This window comes from Mauremys reevesii, linkage group 11 (genome assembly GCF_016161935.1).
Source record: "Mauremys reevesii isolate NIE-2019 linkage group 11, ASM1616193v1, whole genome shotgun sequence".
NCBI lineage: Eukaryota > Metazoa > Chordata > Testudines > Geoemydidae > Mauremys > Mauremys reevesii.
In genome coordinates this window covers 9,624,874-9,650,250 of record NC_052633.1, presented here as the reverse complement: position 1 = coordinate 9,650,250, position 25,377 = coordinate 9,624,874, and the positions used below count along the sequence as shown (strand labels likewise).

General features: G+C 42.1%; 1 protein-coding gene across 4 annotated transcripts in view; it reads left to right on the top strand.

Moving 5' to 3' along the window:
• Positions 1 to 25,377, top strand: part of TRAF3IP1 (TRAF3 interacting protein 1) — a 92,891-nt gene that overhangs the window by 21,833 nt on the left and 45,681 nt on the right. For 2 of the 4 annotated variants that reach the window (XM_039494881.1, XM_039494882.1), the window contains 6 exons: positions 5,761 to 5,836; positions 9,885 to 9,923; positions 10,018 to 10,119; positions 11,731 to 11,832; positions 16,636 to 16,737; positions 23,558 to 23,578. In XM_039494881.1, coding sequence (XP_039350815.1) covers positions 5,761 to 5,836; positions 9,885 to 9,923; positions 10,018 to 10,119; positions 11,731 to 11,832; positions 16,636 to 16,737; positions 23,558 to 23,578 — 442 coding nt within the window. The remainder of the gene's footprint in view (positions 1 to 5,760; positions 5,837 to 9,884; positions 9,924 to 10,017; positions 10,120 to 11,730; positions 11,833 to 16,635; positions 16,738 to 23,557; positions 23,579 to 25,377) is intronic. The other 2 variants (XM_039494883.1, XM_039494884.1) reach the window with 2 other exon arrangements.

Genomic DNA, 25,377 nt, shown 5'->3' with positions numbered 1-25,377 from the left:
GGTTGCATGGGCAGCCCTAATTCTGGCACTTTCTAACTTTTGAATGTTTAGACCTTGCAGCCTTTGTTATGTTCTTTTAATCTAGTGTGTGGTGATTTATTAAACACCTGGAAAATGACACACAAAAAGCAAACTGAAAAAAAAAATCCATTGTGTGTCAATATGATGCCACCCACCAACAGCATGGTTGGAACATTTAGGTCAGTAGTTCTCAAACTTTTGTACTGGTGAAACTTTTGTACCTTTCACATAGCAAGCCTCTGAGTGTGACCCCCCCCCCTTATAAATTAAAAACACTTTTTTATATATTCATCACCATTATAAATGCTGGATGCAAAGCAGGTTTTGGGGTGGAGGCTGACAGCTCGTGACCCCCCCCATGTAATAACCTTGTGACCCTCTGAGGGGTCATGACCCCCCCAGTTTGAGAACCCCCAGTTTAGGTCCTCCACACAGACCTCTGCCACTTGAACTAAGGGAGTCCTCTGTGTCCTCCTCTATGTGGATCAGACACTGCAGGGGGTTGCAACACACAGTGGGTTTCACAGATATTTGTTGACCATGGAAGAATGGTGAGACTCAGTAATCTTGGGTCCCATTTTAGGTTGTGAAGAGCAGCGTACTCTTGTGATCATAGACCCTTTTGCCTGCTCTCCTTCTACCTTCCAACTTGTTTCTGTACCAGTTCTTTTTCCCCATCCCTGGCTCTTCACCTCAGTCCAGTTCTTGACTATCCCGTCCCAGTCTCCACTCCTTATGCTTCTTGTCTTAGTCCAAGTCTCCTTGTGCAGCTTAGTCTCTGGCTTCTCATCTGTTCTGTTCTCCTTTCACCCACACTGGTTCCAGTTCCCAGGCTCCCTCTCTGGGCTCTTCATCCACCCTCAGTCTATACCACCACACCCCTGGCTCATCATCCCAATCTCTTTGCCCAGCCGGTCACCATTTTTTCTCCTCACACTCCAGATCCGTTTCCACTCCTGGCTCCCAGTCATTTTCTCTCTCCCCTCCCACCTTTAGTCTGAGTTTTACCAGGCTTCTTGCCCCAATCTACTCCTTCCCTCTATCTGGTCTGGCTCCTGTCCCCTCTGCATTCAAGTCAGGCACCTTCCTGTTCCTTTCTGACTGGGCACCAGCAGAGGGGATATTTAAAGTGCAGGAGAGACAGGCTCCCTGCTCTCAATTCTGATGCCTGCAGTGTTTCAAGCTGAATGGTTTGAATACTACATTTAAGAAAGCTTTGTTCATTTAGAAGTCTGTCTTGTCACTTAGACCTCAGTTTGCTAACTATGCTTGTTTGAGATTAGACTTCTAGACTAGATTTTGTGTGTGCTTCTCTCTTCTCAGAATTTGTAATATTCCTCTTGCTATTTATCTCCAGAAGTCTGAGCACTGGGCAAAATGCCTTCAAATTCTGGCATATTCTTTATTAAAGAAAATCTGTTCTGTCACCAGCAAGTGGTGATGTCCTGGTATCCATAATACATTTTCTAAAATGAAAGTAAAGCTAGTCTGAGCAAAAACGAACAGGAAGCATTCGGATAATATCTGGCAGGCAAGCTTTAGTGTGTGTTGGAAGATGGATGCCTGCTGGTTATTGCTTATCCCCTTGCTTGTGATTAGAGAAAGTAAAATTGTGTTTTGTATGCTCTTGGTCCAGATCGAGTAGTTTTCTTCTCAAGTGGGCACTTCCATAGCATGACTGACTTTTTAGATCATAAAGATAACTTCAAGACTTGTGACAAAAGCCAGGGGACTCAGGCCTTAGGCGGACCTTCTGAAGCATATGGTGCTGTTTATGGGGAAAGTGGCTACAGAAGATGGATAGGATGTCAGTGAACCCTAAGGCAAAACACATTGAAAAGGTCTGACCTGTTTTACAGATGACTGTTGAAACTTTTGGCTGTAGCATTTTCTAATATCCTGTCACTTTTGGCCACATCTCTGGTGTCTGTTGTTTATTGCTACACAAGCTATGGTGCTCTGGAACTGGTCATTTGGATCATCCTTTAAGGCACATCTAATGACATTCTTTCAGAGGAGAATTTCTATGTGGAAATGATCTAGAATATATATTTAAACAATGTTACTGAATCAAAGAAAGCAGCTGCTCTGAGAGGGACAAATGCAGTAGTTCCATAGAGCTTTATTTGGGAGTTTTTCATAAATATTAAAGTTCCAAATGACGCTCTTTTGATGGTGTCACTTATTTATGCTCCATATAATGGAAGTCATTCATTAAAGTATACAATTTGCCAGCCAGAATTCTCTGTCCTAGGACATTCCTTTGTGACTGAAGGGTTTTTTTCCGTATTTCCAGCATTTACTGTTCACTTAACACAGAGGTACATTCATGCAGAGAATGTGCTAAATGGTTTATATTGATATGCCGACATGAACAAAACCTGGGTATATATTTAAAAACAATCATAGCAATGTTGTTCTAATTAGGGTAGCAGTACCCTTTGGAGGATTCTGGGGTAATGGGTGAATTAGAATTACTCCCGAGAATAGGAATGCTGAAGGGTTTTTTTTAATGTATTGTCTAGTCTGTCGGACTTGATAATTTATAGGGGGAGAAGGGGGAATAACAAACTGCTAATATCTTACAATGCATGTATGAGTTGTATACCCTTTCTTTTGAGTGGGAGATACATTTTTCCACAATGGCCAGTGAGTAATATGAGAAGTCCAGACATTGGTCCAATTTATATCCCCGTGAGACCCTGAATACTATGGAGCAAAGACTAACTTCTTTTCCTTCCAAGTTATAAAGGCATTTTCTCAGTATATTACTTTTGTCCTTGAGTTCCCAGTTAACTACTTAGCCTTCAGACCACTTAGGAGTATAAAATCACTGAGCCAATGATTGGATCCTGAACACATCTTGTGACCAGCGGTGTTCTAACCTTACTTTTGGCATGAGTCTTCTGTGTATCTCGGTGACTTGTGAGGGCAGTGGAGCTCAGAGGAAGGGCTGGTCATTGACAAAGGATTTTCATAATGTCCCTGCATTAACAGTCTCATTAATGCAGTGGTTGAACAGCATTGCCCCTGTGGATCAGAAGAGAGATTTAAAAGCAAAAGTGGCAGAGTATCTCTCTGGAGCATATTCTCCTCGTGATATATTAGATTTCCAATAATCTGCATTACATTTGTGCCTCTTACCACATAAATATGGCTATCCAAGGGGTGTAGCTGCTGATACTGGAGGCCTGATTAGCAGATTTAGATGGAGCACAGACTTTAAACTTCCCAAACAAATACAAGTAAGACGTCACAAAATTTGCAAGTATTTGTACTTACTGCTTGGGCTAAGTCTTAAATTAATTTTTCAGACTAGTTTGAAATTGACTGTAAAGTAAAAACTGTTGTAATGACTCCATTAGCGACTTCTCTTTAAAGTCTCAGAGCCTCTGAATTTGTACGAGAACAGAATTAACATTCTTTTTTTTGGTACATTACCATAGTGATAAAAATTAGCTATTATTTTACACCTGTTGCCATGGTGCACGTGTTGTACAAAAATGTAAAACCATGCCGACACAAATAAATCACTAAACCAGCTCTGTTAGAAGCCTCTCCACCTAGTCTCAACTTCTTCCCCACCTGTGCTAATAACTGCATCGTCATAAGTCACGAGAATGCTTGACCAGACCAGATGTGCCCCAAAGGCCCTCAACCCATATTTTGCTGGAATGCTAGGTTTTATTTTGCCTCTTGCATAATGTTATGAATGTAAAAAGATGGTAGTAATTAAAATAAACCACTTCATTATTACCTTCACTTTTGTTTGCAGTAGTTTTATTTTTCACAATATCTCAATATTTCCTAAAGAGTGAAACCAAAACATTTTCTATCTTGCTACATGTAAAATAACTGCAAAAATCTAATGAATAAATCTTTATCAAAACCAGTTGCTTTATTCAATATCACCTGTTGTTCATTTTGTGTAGAGACATTTCTGGCTGTAATATCTGTATGTTTTTGTTTTATTTCAAGTCTTCTGAAATTCTGAAGGCAGAGAGATGTGCCTTAGTATTTTGGTGCATATTTTACTTCAGTTTTTGAATGACTCAAACTAGTTGTTAAATCTCATTTGCCCATAGATTGCTTGCTTGCCCATAGGATGCTTGTAGTGACTAACAACTCCTGCAAAGAGTTGAAACAATCACATAATTGCAACCACCATTTAAAAATAATTATTTTTCGGTTTTGTGGTAGGAGAAAATCCATAAGTTCTCTCTACTGTCTGCATTCTTAACTCCTATTGTGCTCATTAACATTACTCGCACATAATGGGGAAAATATGCCCTCTAAAAGCAAATTTACAGACCCTCCTGTAGCAGGTAATCTTCACCTTCTTGATGTTAACAGTGTCTCAAATTATTATCAATGGGGTGCACTGTCTCCGTGCTTTCTTAGAAATTGATTCTAGCATTGTTGTGAATAGGAATATAGAGTAGTTTGGTAAGCATATTTTTCCTTTCTTTCTCCTTTATTTCATACATGTCTTTTATGGTGAGCGTTTTCCTTAACGCATGAGTTCTATAGCCATGTATTTCAGATATCACAGATGTAAGAAATATTATGTGCTGTTTCGCTTAGAGCAGTGTTCAGATTTGAGGGAGTATCAAAGAATTTTTTAATATAACCATATAGAAATTATCAAGGTACGAGTCTCATTCATATCATGAGAATATGCATTATCAGTAGGGTTGGCAGTTATTCTTGGATGCAGAAGACATGCGTTGTTAATTCATAGACTCATTCAAAAGTCAGTTGAGGGGGAAATCCTGAGAGGTGCTAAACATATTTCAGGATTTGGACTAAGATGCTGAGATATATATAAAGGGATAGCGAATATGGGAAAAATAAAACTGCATTCTATAATCACTGATATGCTCTCACTTCATACTGTTCAATTTTGGTCACTACAACTTAAAAATGATGTAGACAAAATAGGAAAGTTCTGTAAAAGGACAGTGAAACTGATGAGAGGTCTGGTGGATGACGTTAAGATTAGTGAAAGCTACCGGGTGTTCTGTTCCTTCTTGTGCCATGCTATAAGAACAGGGAGCCATGGTTAAATGATGAGCTAATCTCCATCATTGGGCTCATCATTCAACCTGCAAGTGAGAAGAAGGTTTCACAGCAAATTCAAAGACACCTTTTTTTTTTTTTTTTTTTGAGCAGTGGGGTATGACAAAATAGTACTTGTCTGAAGACCCTACATTTGGCTTTGGAGTAAAGTTTTTGTATGGTATGATCCCCCTCCCCTGCCTGAATCTTCTGCTAGAGCCGAAGGAGGCCACCTTATACCCCATATACAGAGACCTTCTTTGGGGCAGTTGAACCCCATCTAGTATATCTGCTGCAGCAGTGGGAGTGGCAGGCCCCTAGGACACCCACTCCTACAGTGGCTGACTTCCCCCAGGTTGCCTTAACACTAACAATCAGTGCCCCTCTCACTCCAAGACCAGCAGTGGCACTGGAACAGTCTTTCGGCAGACTGGGAAGACATCTCTGCGTTGGGTATGCTTAGCTCACATTTGTGAGGTTATCTCTTGAAACCGTGAAGACTAAAAATTTCAGTTGCTTTAAAACAAAAAAGGTAAGAAACTGCATTAATCTAGGAAAGTTTCCTGCCTGCCCTATGCAAGTAGATTTTGCTAGCCCTGATTTTATTTATATATGTGTGTGGATCTGTCTATATGAATGAAATCTAACTTATATTAACATGTTTTTTGTTTTTTTTTAAAGAGTGGAAGTCCTGCAAGAATACCAAGGCAGTCTTCAACAAAGGGACCCAGGCAACGAGTCAAACCTGGAGCAGAAGGTAACTGGAAAGCATTTTTCTTTGTCTGTTAAATATGCTTGAGAGAGTAATAGGAATACCATAAATTTATACAGTATCTTTGTTTACTATTTTATGCAAAACATTTATTTATAAATCCAAATGGCAATTTTTTGCATACATTGTGTGAGTAGATATATCTACCCAATTTAGCATGCAAAACAAAAACGACAACCAAACCCCCCCCCCCCCCCAAAAACCCCCAAAACCCACCAGAAAAGGTGTGCATGCAAAATTGAAGGCACAAACTTAGAGGCTGATGTTGAATTATTTTTTTTAAATACATGGAGATATACCTATCTCATAGAACTGGAAGGGACCTTGAAAGGTCATTGAGTCCAGTCCCCTGCCTTCACAGTAGGATCAAGTAACGCCATTGACAGATTTTTGCCCCAGATCCCTAAATGGCCCCCTCAAGGATTGAACTCACAACATTAAAAAGGATGCTTTTTAATGCTTCATAAGCTATCAGGACTAGACAGATATTTCCTTTAAAACTCTGTATAAGTGTATGTGTGTGGGTGTGCACATGCTGTGGCATTGCTGAAAAATGGACAGCTTGTATGCATAGCTAAGTATCTAGAATTTCCCTTTCAGTATGAAATCTTTGAGGGCAAAAGATTTTGAAAGACTTAAACTTGAAATATTTATTATAGGATGCCCTTCACCATGGTACCTGGGTGCCTTTTCAAAGATTTCAATAATGAGACAAAACATGATGCTTCCCTGCGACTTTTAAACTGATCACTTTGACTAGGAACCCAGCATTTTGTAATGTTATCAATTGGTAAGACTTAGAGATAGAAGTGTATCTTAAAACTTTTTCTGAGAGCAGCCAGGGTCATACTTATATTTATTTTGGGAGAGAGCAAATTCCAGAAGAGTGGGCCTGTAGTTAATAATGTCCTTTCTCCAATACCTACAAGTCTTCGCCTCCGGAACATGGAGTTCCAGATTTGTGCATGAAAATTGGTTAGGTGCTTTTTTAGCAATGACAAGGTGGTTGATGAGATGAATTGAGCATAATCCATAGTAATCAATAACTTAATTTCACCTTGCAGCAATTTGATAGACAGCCCAGAAAGTAGAAGACAGGTTTGATATGCTTTTATGAGTTCACCACATTCAGAAGATGGTTGGATGAATTCTGGACTAGACAGGATTTTTGGGGTAGCTTTTGGTTACAGTTTCAGTCCTGAGAGGTGCAGAAGCATTGGTGACTGTAACATAACCCATATCTGACAGGATGGGACACAGTCTCTTCATTGATCACTTGTGATCAGTGTAATCTGCAAGTCTAGCAATATTGAGGAGTCAAGTATGATCACTAGACTGCAGACCATGTTGATGATTAGGGAAGATGCCTCCAATTATTGGAACAGATGTATTTTGATAGGTTCTCTACGTGCTTTCCTTAACTCTCTGCATAAGCTCAGGCTTGTCGGATTGAGTTTCAACTAGCTTTTTTCATCCTCATCCGTTTCTGCTTTGGGCTTGTCTAGGGGGTCTGAGTTAGAGAAGGATAGGGAGCTAGGTGTTGTCAGTACACTGCTGACTTTGTATCATAGAATCATAGAATATCATGGTTGGAAGGGACCTCAGGAGATCATCTAGTCCAACCCCCTGCTCAAAGCAGGACCAATCCCCAACTAAATCATCCCAGCCAGGGCTTTGTCAAACCTGACCGTAAAAACCTCTAAGGAAGGAGATTCCACCACCTCCCTAGGTAACCCATTCCAGTGCTTCACCACCCTTCTAATGAAAAAGTTTTTCCTAATATCCAACCTAAACTTCCCCCACTGCAACTTGAGACCATTACTCCTTGTTCTGTCATCTGCTACCACTGAGAACAGTCTAGCTCCATCCTCTTTGGAACCCCCATTCAGGTAGTTGAAAGCAGCTATCAAATCCCCTCTGTAGCCCCTATTGTTTCCCACAATGGCTTCACCTAGAAGTTGAGGAATAAAAGCGGGGATGGTACTGAATGTTGTGGGATGCCACTTCTGCGAGCCTCTGATTAAGAGGAGCTAGTTGCTCATTTGCTCTCTGGAAACAATCAGAAAGGAACAAGCAGAGTCAAGCTGAGGCCATTCTGTGCCTGGCAGCTGTCTTTTTTCCCTGAGAAGATGGGAAGGAATGAGGGGAGTGTAGCAGCAAAGGGATGTCGTTTGGAATTATGGCACGATTATGGAGGATGCTGTTGCACCATTGACTGCACCTTGGGCTTTCCTTGATTTTAATATTGTTGCACACATTATGCTCAGAAGCAAGGTGCACTCTGGAATTTCCCAGTTTTAGTGGAATTGAAGTAGAGCGTCAATGGATGCCATCATATTTTTGACATTTGTGTATTATCTTCTCATTTGATTAAATACAAATGCTGGCAAATGGCCAGTATTCAGACACACATCTAATCTGAATCAAAGAATTTTCACATTGCTAGCATGGATAGGTCATGTTGTTGTGGCATATGCAGGAAGAAGCTAGATCTCTGTGCCACAGACACGTGACCTATCCTAACCAGTTGAAACCAAAGTTTAGAAAGTTTCTGTACCTTTTCTCGTTTTTGCTGGTTCCCTTACCCAAAATGGCTGTTGTCATGGATGTCAAATGTCTTCTTTGTCAGAACTCTTGTGCTCTGAAACCACAGAATTCAATGATCAGTTTAATGCTGTGATCTTAGAAAAACATAAGAAATACTCTTACTTTGCAAGTAAATCACATTGTTTAAGGCACTTCCCTTATTGCAGAAGCAGGCACCAGCATTAGGAAAGTGCATTAGTACAGCATCAGATTCTTAGCGTACATGCTTGAATGGTTTCATTCACATTGTCATCTTCTGGGTGTTATATGGAAAGTCACAGTGCTGCTGTGAAGGAACGGAAGCTGTAGCAAACAACTGTATGCTTATTGAGACATTTGATATTCCACCTTTCTCTCATTTCAAATATGATTTTTAAGTGAAATATAGTACCATAGTGAGTGAAAATTAACTGTGTATACCAAGGTGAATTATATGGAAAAAAGAAAACTATTTCTGCGCCATCTCCAAAAACCAAAAGAAGCCCCATGGATAAATCAAGAAGAAAATCTTCAAAGAGACTCTTGGGTTTCCTGCTTTAGTGTAATGTTGGGATCAAGTATAGTTAATCAAACTTTTGCTATGATTTGGTTCATACCTAACTCATTAACAAGAAAAAAAATGAGTACATGTGAAAAGTGCCCACTTTGAAAGCGTGCAAATTGAAGTAATCTGTTGGACAGATACAGATGGGGCAAGCAGCACCGTAAGCTTTTCCCTTGCCACCCTGCCAGCATACCATGACTGTATTTGAAATGATCAGTGATGAAAGTTGGAGACTACTACAACTTTACGTCCTTGGCCTCTGTCCGGAGACTGTCCAAGTTATTAGTTGTGGCAATGGTTCTGTGATGGCCACACTTGCCCATTAGGAAGTGGACTGAGACCACCAATCTATTCATATGACTAGACAATTTAAGTTATTGGATGGGGATCCCTTTGAATCCCTACAGACCGTAGTAGACTTGAGCCTGATACAACCTCTCTGTCTCTGTTGCCACATTCCCTTCTAAAAATTTCTCTTTATCTCCTTAGACTAGGGGTCCCCAACGTGGTGCCTGTGGGCGTCTAAGTGTGCCTCCGTACTGGCCGGCAGACGAGCATCCGCCAAAATGCCGCCGACAAGCTGCGTCATCCAGAGGCGTTGCCGCTGAAATGCCGCTGATTTTCGGCGGTATTTCAGCGGCGACGCCTCTGGATGACACGGCATTTCGGCGGCGACGCCTATTGATGTTGCTGCTTGTCGGCGGAATTTCAGTGGATGCTCGTCCGCCGCCACGGTCCTCCGTGGCTCGTCGTCTGGTGTCCGCCAGACAAAAAAGGTTGGGGACCACTGCCTTAGACCATATTTAAGTGAAGATTTTAGTCTTTTTAGTTAATCCTAGCTCAGCCTAGGAAGAGCTGTCTTGTACTTTGCAAAAATGTAACCTATCTTGTTTATTTTTTAAGGTTCTTCATTCCAGCTGATTAGGTCACCACCTGCAGTTAGTAAGTGCATTAGATATGGTATTTGTACACCATTTGAGTCTATAAAATTTCTTTTAAAATATCCTAAATGCTTATCTCATAATTTTCATGTCAGGAAGAAAGGAATCTAAAAACAGTGCAGCTAGTGTCTCAACTGAAAAAAAGCTTAGCCCTTCATATATGAAAGCCAGGAAGGACACTATAGTGAAACAGCTAGGTAAGAGGCAAACCTGTCCATTAACCATGTCTCATGTTTTGGTACTTTAGTTGGCATTTCCATATTCTGTGCTTTTTTCCCCTTCGTTCATTTTAACTGTTTAATATGGATTGTACTTTTCTCACCCTTTTTGAACACTTTAAAGATTTAACACTATTCGCATTGGTCGCAGCAGCCATAATTCTGATTTTTACATTAATTTAGACACTTGCATTGATTTCAAAAGGTGAATTTTCACTTTCTTCCTATACCTGTTTTTTAAAAAGGTAAGAAATACTGCTGAGAGACTCACAGTTTAACAAATGAGATGTTTAGTTCTCCACATCCCTTAGTTTTGTCCTGGAATATTCCTGCTATTCCAGATTTTGTGCAGATTGCTAATCATGGTGTACCATTCAGACCACTTTGTTTGCATACTGGACTCAAATCCCCTATGTTCAGAAGCTGATCCCAAGCTAGTTTGGTTCCGAGGTGTGTCAGGTGAAAAGCTAACATGTTACATCAGACCATGGGTACAATATTGAAAAGTACTCAAACACCTAGTAGGATTTCCGAAAGTGCCCATGTGCCTTAGACTCATTCATTTCCTGTGTTAATGCCTATTGCAAATTATTTTGTGGGTGTTGGAAGTTTGTCACGGGGCTCAGAGCTTTGAATGTTCTTTTTAATGTTAAATTTAAAAGAAATAATGCCAGGAAGAAGAGAGGCTTGCACTACAACTAGACCTGCAGAGGCAGCCATTGTGTTAATAAAACTGAAATGGAAACTACGGGAACCTCCCAACTTAATGAATACCCGCTAATTATAACCAATTATACCATATTTTGCCTATCCTTATTATTAAGAATAATTTTTCAATATTGTTGCCATTTAAAATTTTTTTGAATTATCCTGTGTAGTTAAATATTAAATCTACTGTCATTCAAGTTACCAGTGATGAGCTATTTTCACTGTTGTACTATGTCTTGTAGTAAAACTAATTGCATAGCAATGCAAATATTAGGTTAATCTATAAATTATATGTTGCAGTTGTCCGTCTTTTTTAAATAACTCCTTCCATTAAATCAGTTGTGATTTTTGGTCTATAATTATCTATAATTAACAGAGCATGTGAAAAGCCTTCCTTTTAACAAAGAATGAATATTTTTGTTTCATAACATTGTGTCACTAAAGCATTTAGTCCTTATGTAAAGAAAACAATGTTAGGAGTAGATCACTTACAAGATTTAAAGCCCCTTTGCCTGTGTACCCATGTCAAAAATAAGATTTTATAAAGTAATATAGAAACGCATGCTTTATATTGGGAGAGCAGAAAAGAGGAAAGCTTGTGAATTTGAAATTAAAAACATTTGTGAAATGTCAGTGGATCCACAGCCATATATACATGATCGTCAAGATTGTCATCTTGCCTACCCAGAAGGCAGCAAAAGTACTCCATCTTTGTGGTTTGAAAATCTGAAGAATGAGCATATGGTAGGATGCTCTTGACAACTGAGATGCATGCTAGGTAGCTTGTGAGCACATTACGTAATGCAGCAACTGATTCTGAAATGTTTGGGATTATGTCCCTCGTGTATAGTACATATCTCATTGTAAACTATTTTATGTCAGGAAGAAAGGAAGCTAGTAAAACTGCCACTAGTGCCTTGGTTGAGAAAGCAGCTAGTATATTAAAAGAGAAAGCTGAGTCAGTCACTACAATGCAAGAGCCAGGTAAGAGAAACCAATGCTTGGTATGTCATGGCTGAATAGGGTTTAATAACGTTTTATTAAACACTCCTGCAATAGCACTGTCTTCATTGTTTACCTTTTTAGCTAGCTGATGTAATATAGGAACTACTATACCAGATTAGCTCAGTGGTCCGTATAGTATAGTATTCTGTCTCTGACGGTTGTTTCTAGCATGTGCTTCAGAGGAATGTGCTAGAAATCCTCTAGTGGACAATTATGAAATAACCTGTCAACAAGATACATTTATTACTATAACCATTAGTGGTTGGCTTATACTCTGACGTATGAGGGGTTCATATCCCTTGTGCGTGTAAATATTCTTTTCTAATATACCTGGATGTTTTCACCATCCATACAAATGTCTATTCCTTTTTTGATTCCTACTAAGCTCTTGGCCTCCTGGATATAGATTGATTGATTGTGTGGAGTTCCAAATTTTTAACAGTTTTAAATTTGTTGCCTTTCATTTTCTGTGAATGTCCCTGTGCTCTTTTCCTATGAGGAAAGCTAAATAAGAGCGCCTGATTTACTTTCTTTGTACTATTCGTTACACTATGTACCTCTATCAAGTCCCCTCTTGTTTCTCCTCTAAACAGTCCTAGTCTTTCCAGTCTGTCCTTACACTAGTCTTTCCATGCTTGTAATCTTTTTCATCACCTATCTCTGGACCCATTCTACTTCTGCTGTAGTTTTTGGGGCAAGGTTGACAACTAAACACATTATTCCAGCGAAGGCATGCCATTGTTTTATATAGTGGTATTATAATACTTCTAGTATTATTTTCTGTCCCGTTCTTAATATGTCCTAACCATTTGTTTGCTTTTTTGACCATGGATGCTGTTACCTGAAATTGGGCCAGCTAGTAAGCTTAGGGGAGGACTAATGACCCCCCAGAGTTTGGCAGAAAGCAGCACGGTTATTATACTGATTGCCGTGCCTGTCCTGGGAGCGTGAGTGCAAGTGTGAGTGTGACCCTCCACCCCCTTCTTTTGAGCTTAGCTATCAGTATAATAAACATGCTGCTTTCTGCCAAACTCTTATGCCATGTCCATGCATTGGGGTGTGAATGCTGCCTAATTAGAGTCCCAGACACCTTGTTTACCTGGGAGCTCTTCTGATCTTTCAGCTGTTTAACCAGCCCATTTATCCCACAAGCATTCCAGGAGGGAGGGGGAGGGGGAAAGCCACTGCACAGGTATTCAGAGAGGGAGAGGAGACAAAAGGGGGGAGGGGAGTGTAACAGACCTTTTGAGCATACAGGTTATACAGAGCATAGTTATAGAGAGCATACAGATCACTGCTGCTCCTACAACACTCCACCCCTTGATCTATGATTATTACAGTAGTTGTTGTCCTCGTAGGGCCCAGGTGATCTGTTGCAAACAAACCAAACAATTATAACCAAACTAAAACTATATTATAACTAAAACACAATTGACTAAACACCAGATACAATATAAACACAAATGCAAACAATCACAATTATAATAATTGGGAATACAATAAAACCGTCACCGTTACAATAATTGGGTACATTGACAAACAAAATGAGGCCCAAGCCATCAAACAATAAAAGTTAACCCTAACCCTTAATTGCACACAACAAATAAGATTTGTAGAAGTACCACAGTTGTCATGCAAGGTTAAACTGATTTGGAAGATACATAGTAACAGAGAACTTGGTGAAATTGCTGATACTTAAACTAACATTTGGTTGCTAAAATGTTGCAGAATCCCCTATTACTAACAATTCTTTTCAAGAGGTCTCGGGGGTGGGGGTGGAGGAGGGGGGGGCAACAATTCCAAGACCTGAAAGACAGGGCCCTACAATTATAGGCCAAGGTCAAAAATCCACTAGGGGGTGATAATGGGGGCCCATGAACTATCCTTAAGGGCTTGGGGAAGTAGAACCAGGGGGCATAGACGAAAGTGTGGAATTAACAATGCAAGAAAATGTAACTAACAATACACATGTATTAACAAAAATCAACAACAAAATGATTATTAGAGAACCTAACAAAAAATAAACCTGATGCACTGGGGACCAAAGTCTTTTGGACAGAGGTGGCTGTGATAGATAATTTGGTTGGAGATGGGGGAAGTAGAGAAAGGAAAAGGTATTTACCTTGTCTAGTGTAGTATCCTCTCTCTCTGGCCCCAATGCTAGCACAGGACACCCACCAGAGACAGACACAGAACATGGAACACAGAACACTGAACATGGACTTTGTCGCGACGCTATAACCATGGTATTTCTGTAACTCTTTAGCTGGTACCAGCTCATCTGATGTTCTGGTTCAAAGGCTGAAAGATAGACGCTTAGAAACAAATTAGTACAGTGCTCCATCTGGGGCAGACCCTGCTTGTTTGAGTTGTCCGCTGTGTACCGAGTTTTCCTCTAGGGCTTTTGCTAACTTTATTGCTTGTGCGGGAGTCAACTCGGTCTCTGCCATAGTGTGTCTGGTACTTGGAGCTGCCCCGCCCCCTATGGGCGCAGGCCCATAGTTTTGGACCACCCTTTGGACCGCCCCAACAGTGTCTGGGGTCTGGCTATCTGGGGTCTGGATCTGGGAGATTTGGATCATACCAGATATCCCTGTCCCAATCATCATATGGTCCCGCACCCCTCTGGGCTTTCACCCCAATGGTGGCGACCTGGGCTGAATAAGCCCCCTGGACTCTGTTCTCCTGGGTGGACCCTTTCAGGACCAGATCCGTCAGGCAGATAACTGCCTGGCTCAGAGCAGCAGTCTCTACTTTCGCAGTCAGAAGCTGCGCCTTTCATATATCCCATTCCTTCTCCAGCTCATGAATTGTACTCCCAGGTGGAACTGCCCCTGGCATCCAGGGGTCTGCCCGTTTCTTTTGGAGCCCTTCTAACAACACCCCGGGAGATGGTGCCGCTCCCCCAGGGTGGGTGTCTTCTCGCTCAGGCTGCTTTGCCTTTTTCTTCCCCTTGCCTCACAGTGGCATACTTAGCAGCAGCGTCCTTTTCTCCCTGCAGTGGGTTGCTACCCTACCACTTTTTACACGGGGTTGAGCTGGACCCGCTCAAGAAGCTATTAGGGGGTGCCAGAGGATTTACACCTAGTTCTCTCCCTTGCCCTACACCAGCACTCAACAGTGGTGTCCTTTTCTCCCTGCAGTGGGTTGCTAGTCTACCACTTTTTCACGCAGGCTCGAGCTGGACCCACCCAAGAGAGCACCGGGGGGCACCAGGGGACTCCTACTCTTGGGTCAAATCCTCCACTAAGCTGCCCACCTTCTCCCCCATTAATGTTACCTAAAATTGGGCCGGCTAGTAAGCTTAGGGAGGACTAATGACCCACCAGAGTTTGGCAGAAAGCAGCATGTTTATCATACTGATAGCTAAGCTCAAAAGAAAGGACGGAAGGGTCACACTCACACTCGCATACTCATGCTCTCAGGACAGGCACGGCACTGGAGATGTCAGGATTCTTTAAGGTAAGTGCCCCACAGCGCAGCGATGGATGGTGCGATGAAGGTAAGTCTTCTCGAGGCACCATGGAATGCAACGCAGCGACCCACTGGCCAGGCGGTCCAGGCGAAGGGCCTTTACGGGAGGTACAAGCTTGTGAGTGCACTTCTGAGCACATGGCCCTTTCCCCTTTTAAGGACCTGCTCCTCATGGCCTGCGACTGGAGATGACTTGGCCACGTCTGGTTGTTTACACTCCACCTCGGGCAATGTCCGTGCAGTGTCCATGCATTGAGGTGTGAGTGCTGCCTAATTAGAGTCCCAGACACTTTGTGTACCTGGGAGCTCTTCTGATCTTCCAGTTGTTCAACCAGCCCCTTTATCCCACAAGCATTCCAGGAGTGAGGGGGAAAGCCACTGCACAGGTATTCGGGGAGGGGGGGAAGTATAACAGACCTTTTGAGCATACAGGTTATACATAGCATAGGCGTACAGAGCATAGAGATCGCTGCTGCTCCTACAACAGATGCTCAGTGTGCAGAGGTTTTCATTAAGTTGGCCACAGTGATGCCCTACATCATTTTTCAGAGTGGTTGCAGTTAATTTAGCACCCAGCAATGTGCATGAGTAGTTGATATTATTCTTTCCGATATGAATTATCTTGCATTTGTTAAGTGTCCTTTCATTTTACATACATCTGGGAAATTAGTTTAAGATAGTGGGCATACGAAATTCTCTTCCATCGTTTTTAGCATGGACTGTACCAAAAATAATTGTACTTCTGTGTAGCATTAGAAAGTTGGACAATAATCACGGATTACGCATTTTGTTATGTGATTAATTTCAAATTGTACAGTGCACATATTGGTAGTAGTTACTGGATAACACTTCACAATTTTATGACTGAATACCATTTAATGGCAAGTTATTGGAACTAACTCAGTTCTTTGCCATATAATCCAGAAAGCATACTTTAGTAACTGCTTAGGTTTTACTAGGTAAATACAGTATAATTTAACTACTTACCCTGCTAGTAAATGATACTATATATTTGTAAACTGCTCCTGAATAGAATAAACTTTCTTGTGTTTGTAACTTGTATAGTTCAGTCTTTTGCTTCTTGGGATGAAAAACTTGCTGTGGTGATTTTTTTGTTTGTTTGTACTTCACTAATTATGTGAAAAGCCATTGTAAATTTGTAACTTTGCTTATTTGCACTCAAGATACTTCTTTAAACCAGAGTAATCCTTAAACAGGTAATTAAATGAACTAAATATTTAGCACAGCAATTTATTCTAAACTTTTATTATCATAAATTTCTTTCTCTTGTAAATTCTTTTATGCTAGGTGTACTGGAAACAAATAGTCCTGGAGATAGCGTTTCAGATGAAAAAGCAGCTACCTTATTACATGCAAAAGCTGAACCCAGACCTGCAATAAAACACCAAGGTGAGAAGAATAAAATCTTGTTCGGTACCTCAGAATTCCTTATTTGGATCTATGCTCCTGAGTACATCTAAGAAGTTAAGCTGTGTTTTTTTGTGTGCGCTTAATTCAGATGCTCCCCTATAATTTAATCTCACTGTGTAACTACTAGTGAACTTCATAGTTCAGAAATCACCTTTCCTAGTAAGGTCTTTACTCCCTACTGAAGCACAATGCCTTTCAAGTCCAAACTTGAAGATGATAGGTGGTATGCTAATGAGTGGTAGAGATGAGCCACTCCACAACTATTATCAAGTTGTATTCATGAATAATGCGATAATAGATTTGAGACCCTTGTTAGATATCCTAAAGCTTTATTTTGTGATCTGTTTTTTGTGTGTCCTTCCTATGGTGAGCAACCAACTATTGTTTTTCTCCCCACAAACTGTGCTCTGTTGCTGGCATGCTGTGAAGGGGATACAAACAATGCTGAAAGGGAGAGGGAAGCTTGGTAACAGACTACATTGTTGTTGCGCTTGCACTCTAATGCAGGCAGAACTGTCAAAAGAAGCAATCGGCATGCTCCCTTATTTCCGAGGAGTGTTTATGCTCCTTTCTATTTAGCGCACTAGGATTTGACTTACACTTTTTAAAAGATGCCTTTTTATCTCTCACTGCTTCTTTTACATGGTTGTTAAACCACGGTGACTCTTTTTTAGTTCTTTTACTGTTTTTTAAGTTGGGGGTATACATTTAAGTTGGGCCTCTATTATTATGTCCTTGAAAAGTGTCCATGCAGCTTGCAGGGATTTCACTCTAGGACCTTTTACGCAGCATAGCCATATCCCTGGGCATCCAGGCAGAGTTCGTCCAAGAGAACATGCATAAACCAGTGGACATTTTACAGCCTGTCATCCCTGGGAGTGTGGCCCTGCTGATCAATGATGCATTCCTTGAGCTGTCAAGAGCCCTATGGAGTACATCAGCCTCGGTACTGCCAGTGGTGAAATGCATGGAAAAGCGATACTTTGTTCTCATGTAGTGTTTTGAGGCGTTCTATTCCCATTCGGCCCCAGACTCCCTGGTAGCAACAGTGGTAATTAACAAGGCCCAGCAGAGTAGGTTCAAGTCTACCCCCAAGGATAGAGATTCCAAGTGATTGGATCTTCTGGATAGGAAGATCCATACCTCCTCATCCCCAGAGATGTCAACAAACTTTACTGGCCATGTAGGATTTCCTTAATTGATCAGCCACGGCTAAATTTGAGGAGCAGTTGCCTGAGGCCTCAGGTGGGGAGTTCTGGGCATTTGCTGCAGAGAGCTGTTTTGGCTGCCACAACATCCCTGCAATCCGCCATTGATGTTGCAGTTGCTGGGGTCAGGGCCATGGCCTTAATGGTATCCATGAGGAGGGCTTCCTGGTTGCAAAACTCTGGGATTGCTCTAGATATCCAGCAAGCCATAAAGGACTAGCCCTTTGACAGCTCAGTCTTGTTTTTGGACTGGACAGATGACACTTTGCACTCATTCAAGGATTCCAGGGCTACTTTGTGGTCCTTGGGAGTGTTTGTGCTGTCCGCACAAAGATGCCCTAATGGGTGGTGCAGCAGCAGCAATATCGCCCGCAGCATTCCTTTGCGCAGCCTTTCCCCCTGGAACAATGGGACTGGCCTAGAAAGAGAGAGAGATCCCACCAGAAAAAGCAGTTGGGCTCGGGCTTCAGACAGTCCTTACGCCCTCCCTCGGTGCAGGCTAAGTGCACTGGTCCAGTCGTTCCTCCATCCCCCTGTCCCTTTGGGGACAGGTTGGTCCGCTTTTACAATGCTTGGGACTCTATTACCTCCAAAAGCTATCAGATCAGACTTTGCACACCAATTTCTCTCCACACCGTATTCCCACCCCCATTCTCCATCCCTATTCAGGAACACTTTCTGCGAGAAACTGCTCATCAAGCAAGTCAGCTCTCTGTTGAAGTTGGGAGTGGTGGAGGAAGTTCTGCCAGAACAGTGGGGCCACAGTTTTTACTCCCAGTACTTTCTGATACCGAAATCCAAGGGTGGGATGAAACCTAGTCTTGACCTTTGCAGCCTGAGCAAATTCATCAAATACCTGAGATTCCACATGGTCGCTCTGTCGGCCATCCTTACTGCACTAGTCTCAGAATGACTAGTTTGCAGCTCTGGACTTTCAGAATGGAGACTTTCATTTGGGCATTCTGCTGAGCCACAGAAAGTTTCTGTGTTTCATAGCAGTAGAATGCCACTTTCAATATACAGTTCTCCCTAAGTCTTCACCAAATGTATGACGGTGGTCATGGAATATATCAGGAGGAAAGGAATCCACATTTTCCTGTATCTCAACAACTGGTTCCAGGGTGGCTCCAGAGAGGATGTTCTCGCCCATGTCAACATCATGTTGCATTTGCTTGACTATCTGGGACTCATTTTAAACACCGCAAAGTCAATCTTCGCTCCCACTCAAAAAGTTGAGTTTATTGTGGCCCTGTTAGACTCCACGAGGTTGAGAGCATTCCTGCTGACCAGCCTCTTCCAGGCAGTTCAACATCTCTGCCTCAATCTGCAATCCCAGCCATCCACAACAGTTTGTGTGTGCCTGAGGTTGTTGGGCCACATGTCTGCCTGCACACAGGTGGTCCAGTTTGCCAGGTTGCACCTTCTGCCCCTTTCAGATACGGTTCAGGACAGTTTACCTTGCATCCTCTGCAACAGATGCCTTGCATCCTCTGGACAGATTGGTTCACCTCCCTCCATCAGTCCTAGATTCCCTTCGCTGGTGGGAGTCCCCACGCAATGTGTGCTAGGACTCCCCTTTGCTAGGCCCTCTGACCAAATCAGTGGTTATGGACACTTCCCTTGTGGGTTGGGGTGTGCATCAGGACTCATTGAGGGTGTAGGGCCTGTGGTCAGAAGGGGAAGCCTTCCTCCATATCAATGTGCTGGAACTTCGGGCTTTCCACAATGCATGTTGTGCCTTCCAGAACTGCATCAGACATTCGGTGGTTCACACACTCACAGACCATACCACCATGATGTACTATGTGAATAAGCCAGGGCGGGAGCATTCCAGTTTACTCTATCTGGAGGCAATCAGTATGTAGCAGTTTTGTATCAAGGAAGACATCACTAGAGCAGCAGTCTAGTTGTCGGGGGTGAAAAATTGTCTTGAGGACCATCTCAGTAGGTTTTTTTCCCTGAGCCACAACTGATCCCTGGAAGTGTGTGTTCTCCAGGTCATCTTTGCAACATGTGACACCCGTGTGATCATCCTGTTTGCAATGAGGGGAAACAGAAAGTGTTGCCTATTCTGCTCCCAGGGCGGGCTCCCTCTCTGATGCCTTCCACTGCAGCTGGCAGTCGGCTCTTTATACTTTCCTCCCCTATTTTGGTCATCCTACAGGTCATCCTCAAATTCAAGGTGGATCAGGCCAAGCTCAGACTCATTGCTCCAGCATGGCAGAGACAGTGCTGGTTCTCAGACCTCCTTGTTCTGCCACTTGAGCTTCCCATATCACTTCCTCTCTGTCCCGATCTGCTTGCTCAGGACCATGGCTGCACTTTCCATCGTGTGATCAGCTCCCTGCACCTTAGTCGTGGCTGCTACATGGCTGAATGAAGAGGAAGAGCAGTGCTCTGCAGCTGTCCAATCACAGGAAGTTCTCCACTAGGGCCGCCTACTTAGCCAGTATCTAATAGGAAATCTTACTTGAGCTGTACTGAGAGAAATTTCTCTTGTTCTAAAGGGATTTAAGGTTAAATGATTTCCATCCCTTTGCTGGCAATGGTTAGTATCCTAAATTTTGCTAATTAGCGATAGGTAGGCTTAGATGTCTGGTCACATGGGGTATTCAGTACCTTTTCAGTTTACTTTAGGAGTTATCATTCAGAGAGCATTAATCTATTGCTCCCAGGTAATCACAGTGGAATTCAAGGCAGCTGTCTGTCTGACTGTGTTAGGCCCCCTTCAGATTCCCACACAGTGTCTTTGCAGGCATTCATATTTGCGGCAACAGTTTATAAGAATTGAACATAACTTTCCTTATAATATACCTAGTGCTTTAAAGGGTTTATAGGGTGTTTGAGATGACTGCTTCTAAATATTCTAATCTCTGAGTTTTTCTCTAGACTTTTCATTTGTTAGGCCTGGTCTATGCTACGAGTTTATCTCGAATTTAGCAGCGTTAAATCAAATTAACCCTGCACCTGTCCACACAATGAAGCCCTTTACTTTGATATAAAGGGCTCTTAAAATGGATTTCTGTACTCCTCCCCGAAGAGGGGAGTAGTGCTGAAATCAACATTGCCATTTCGAATTAGGGTTGGTGTGGCCGCAATTCAACGGTATTGGCCTCCGGGAGCTATCCCACAGTGCACCATTGTGACCGCTCTGGACAGCAATCTGAACTCAGATGCACTGGCCAGGTAGACAGGAAAAGCCCCGCAAACTTTTGAATTTTATTTCCTGTGTGTCCAGCGTGGAGCGCTGATCAGCACAGGTGACCATGCAGTCCCAGAATCAAAAAAGAGCTCCAGCATGGACCGTACGGGAGATACTGAATCTGATCTCTGTGTGGGGAGATGAATCTGTTCTATCAGAACTCTGTTCCAAAAAACAAAATGCCAAAACATTTGAAAAAATCTCCAAGGCTGTGATGGACAGAGGCCACAACAGGGACTCAACTCAGTGCTGCGTGAAACTTAAGGAGCTCAGACAAGCGTACCAGAAAGCCAAAGAATCAAATGGACGCTCACAGAGGGAGGGGCAACTGACAACTGTAGTTATCCCACAGTTTCCTCACTCTACGAAAACCATTTGAATTCTGGGCTGAGCTCCCAAAGCCTGAAGGGTCAAAAACATTGTCGCAGGTGGTTCAGGGTATATGTTATCAGCACCCCCCCGCCCCACCCCACCCCACCCCCGCTGCTGTGAAAGCAAAGGGAAAAAAACTGTCTTGCCTTTTTTCAATGTCACCGTATGTCTACTGGATGCTGCCGGCAGACACGGTGCTGTGGCGCTACACAGCAGCGTCCCCTTGCCTTGCGGACGGAAGACGGTACAGTAGGACTGGTATCCATCATCGTTGTCCCGTGGATGCTCCTGGCTGGCCTCAGTGAGGTCAGCCTGGGGGTGCCTGGGCAAAAATGGGAATGACTCCAGGTCATTCTCTTCTTTAAGTTTTGTCTAATGGAGATTCAGTCCTGCCTGGAATATCATCCCAGCTGGAGGCTTCTGCCTCAGGCTGCTCTCCCAGTCAGCAGCACCGCGCGGTCACACCTACCCCTTGCTACCAGGGCTCACAATCAGATATTTAGACCTCTACATTTTGCTGCAAATAAAAAAATTAAGCTGCTGTTTAGAACTGTCCCCCAACATACATATCCTGGGACATTTTGTATTTTATCAGTGTCAACCAAAGGCCCACACACAAATGGAGATTCAGTCCTGCCTGTGCCTCTATCCTAGTGCTTATCACCGATTCCCATTTTCAGCTATAGGCTGAGTAAGTGCAGAATGGTGGTTCACTCTACTTTGCTGTAAGCCAACCGCCCTCCCCGCTTTGATCTCTGCTTTCAGAGGCAATAAAGTCAGTGTTGTTTCTTATTCATGCATTCTTTATTACTTCATCACACAAATGGGGGGATAACTGCCACGGTAGCCCAGGAGGGGTGGGGTTGTTGCAGGGGCACCCCCTAGAATGGCATGCAGCTCATCATTTCTGCGGGATGTCTGGGGCTCTAACCCGGAGTGGCCGTTTGCCTCTCTGGTTCTTTAGTAGGCTTGCCTGATATTCTAGGTAGGACTGACTCTCCGTTAGACAAAACTTAAAGAAGAGAATGACCTGGGGAATCATTCCCATTTTTGTCCAGGCGCCTCCGACCGATCTCACTGAGGCCGGTCAGGAGCACCCATGACAGCAGCAGACGGTACAATATGACTGGTAACCATCTTTGTCAACTTGCAAAGCAGCAGACGGTACAGTGTGGCTGGTAACCATCTTTGTTAACTTGCAAAGGCAAGGGGATGCTGCTGTGTAGCACTGCAGTACCGCGTCTGTCAGCAGCATTCAGGAGACATACAGTGTCAGTGAAAAAAGGCTGAATGGGCTCCATGGTTGCCGTGCTATGGCGTCTGCCCGGGCAATCCAGGGAAAAGGGTGCAAAATGGTTGTCTGCCGTTGCTTTCACAGAGGGAGGATTGACTGACAACATTTACCCGTAACCACCCACGATACATTTTTGGCCCCATTAGGCATTGAGATCTCAACCCAGAATTCCAATGGGCGAGGGAGACTGCGGGGGAACTATGGGATAGCTACCCACACTGCAACGCTCCGGAAGTCGACGCTAGCCTCGGTACATGGATGCACACCGCCAAATTAATGTGCTTAGTCTGGCCGCGTGCACTCGACTTTATACAATCTGTTTCCAAAAATCAATTTCTGTAAAATTGGAATACTCCCATAGCGTAGACATACCCTTAGTGTAATTGTAGATTATGCCAAATTTACATTGAAGTGAGACTGCTCCCTATGGTCTGGTCAGCTGAAAGCTTCAGGAGTTTCTTTCATTAAAATTGTTTGAGCCCATGATTAAGACACTAATCTGTGTTCTGCATAATAACTACAGCATCACAGAACAGACTGTGATTCTATACCTGGAGTACTCCACTAAATTATTTGCTCTTCATGGTAATGATTCAATCCCTTTTGGGTAGTAGTTTTCTGTAGTTCTGTTGTAGTACTAGATGTCTAACTTGATCATTATTTTCTTTAGCAAGATATTGAATCTCCTATCTGAAGACTGATAAATGTGTTTTATTTTTTCAGGAGAATCTGCCAGTGATGCAGGTATAGTAAGGATTACATTGAAATATAAATAGCACTCACAAAATACCTATCCACAGTTAAAATTAAATTTGTCGTAGTAGTATTAAATATTTTTTATAGTTTTAATAGTGTATTTTTCACACTTACACCAATATACATTAAAGAACGTTTAATTTATAAACAAAAATTAAATGTAAATGACTTCTGTTTTCACTTTTTAATACATTTTCATTCAAGTAGTTCTAAGTAAAAAAATAATAAAAAGCTACCTTGGGCGTTGGTCTGTATTTAGGGTTAAGTGGTGTTCCTATATGTGGTTTTTTTTTTGTTTCTTTGTTTTTGTTTTAATTATAACTGCTTTATACATTTTATTTTGAGACTAAGCAGACACTGCATGGAACTTGCCTTGCAAAATACTGTAGATAGTTATTTCACCATCTACTTCAATGGCACTTCAATCTTCCACTTTCCTAATGTCAGTACAAGTTTAGAAAGACATTGGTCTCTTCCCCCTCCTCTATTATGTGTTTATGGCTTCAATTTATGTTAAAGGTGATCTGCAAATTAATTCCCCAAATAGCATGGGATGGATAATTCTGCTACTAACTGATTATAAATATGCCTTTTAGAAAAATGAAATATACCAACTCTTTAAAGTCATTGGTATTTTGCTGTGATGTTCCACAGTCTGTTATGCTGTGATGTTGCAGCTACCGTTTTCCCCCGTTGTACTTAGGAACCCAGAAGAGTTCACTAAAGTGAAGTTTTATATGTAGTATGGTTTTCATCTCAAGGTTAAATAATATTTTAAAGACTCTGTAATTGCTCCATATAACAGCCATGCCATTTTCCTGGCTACTTTTAGGCCAACTCTGTATTCCAGCAGAGTTTATTGGTAGCTGTTATATCAAAGAGGGATGCATTTTGCAGGGAACCTTTTAATGGGAGTTGGGTGTGGATGGAGGCCAGGAAAGACCATGCGCACACATTTCTCCCAAAGTTAGAAGAAAACCATGATGCCAAGTGATGGCTTTACAGTGTGAATAGTAAAACTGTGCCATTAATAAACCAAATAGAACACATTAAAAAGAAAAAGGTCTGACCTTCACACTAATCGTAACAAAGCACTCTGAGTTAAGGCTGCCAAATAGTCCTTAACTCAGCCTCATTTAGTCTAAATCTTCTCTAAAGCTCCATCCCTGTAGTCTCTAAGTGACTTAGTATTGTGCATATGTGCAGTCTCTCAATCAGTGGATCTTAATGGATACTGTCATGTGCTTTACTAAGAAATTACTTCTACTTTTATAAGCAATCTGTGGTGTTCTTCACCAAAGTATGAGTGGCTTACATCATTCGTGTGGGGTAGAGAAATATTATGCCTGTTTTATATATGAGGAAACTGAGAAACAGGAAGGCTTACATGATTTGCAAGGGTCGCGCAAAGCCCGTCACAGAGTCAGCAATAAGAACCAGGTTTTCTGATTCTCAGTTCAGTGAGTTAATATCTAGGCTATCTGTCCTCCGTTGCTTAAGGGCAATATGGCTTGTTAACTCCTAATTTCCTTACTCATTAGTTTGTACCATCAACTTTAATGTTAAAGTAGCATTTTTGTACATTAAATGTGTTCATGTCTATTCTTTTACTCTAACGAAGTAAATTATGTATAGAGTCAGTAGATGATTTATTCAAAATGCCTGGGTGCTGCATTAAGTTAAAATTAACTTTAAAAAATCCTTACTGTCTCATTTGTCAATTAAAAAGGAAGGGGATGTTTTACTGGTAATAAATTAATTGTTCAGGGCTCAGGGTAAAAATAAAC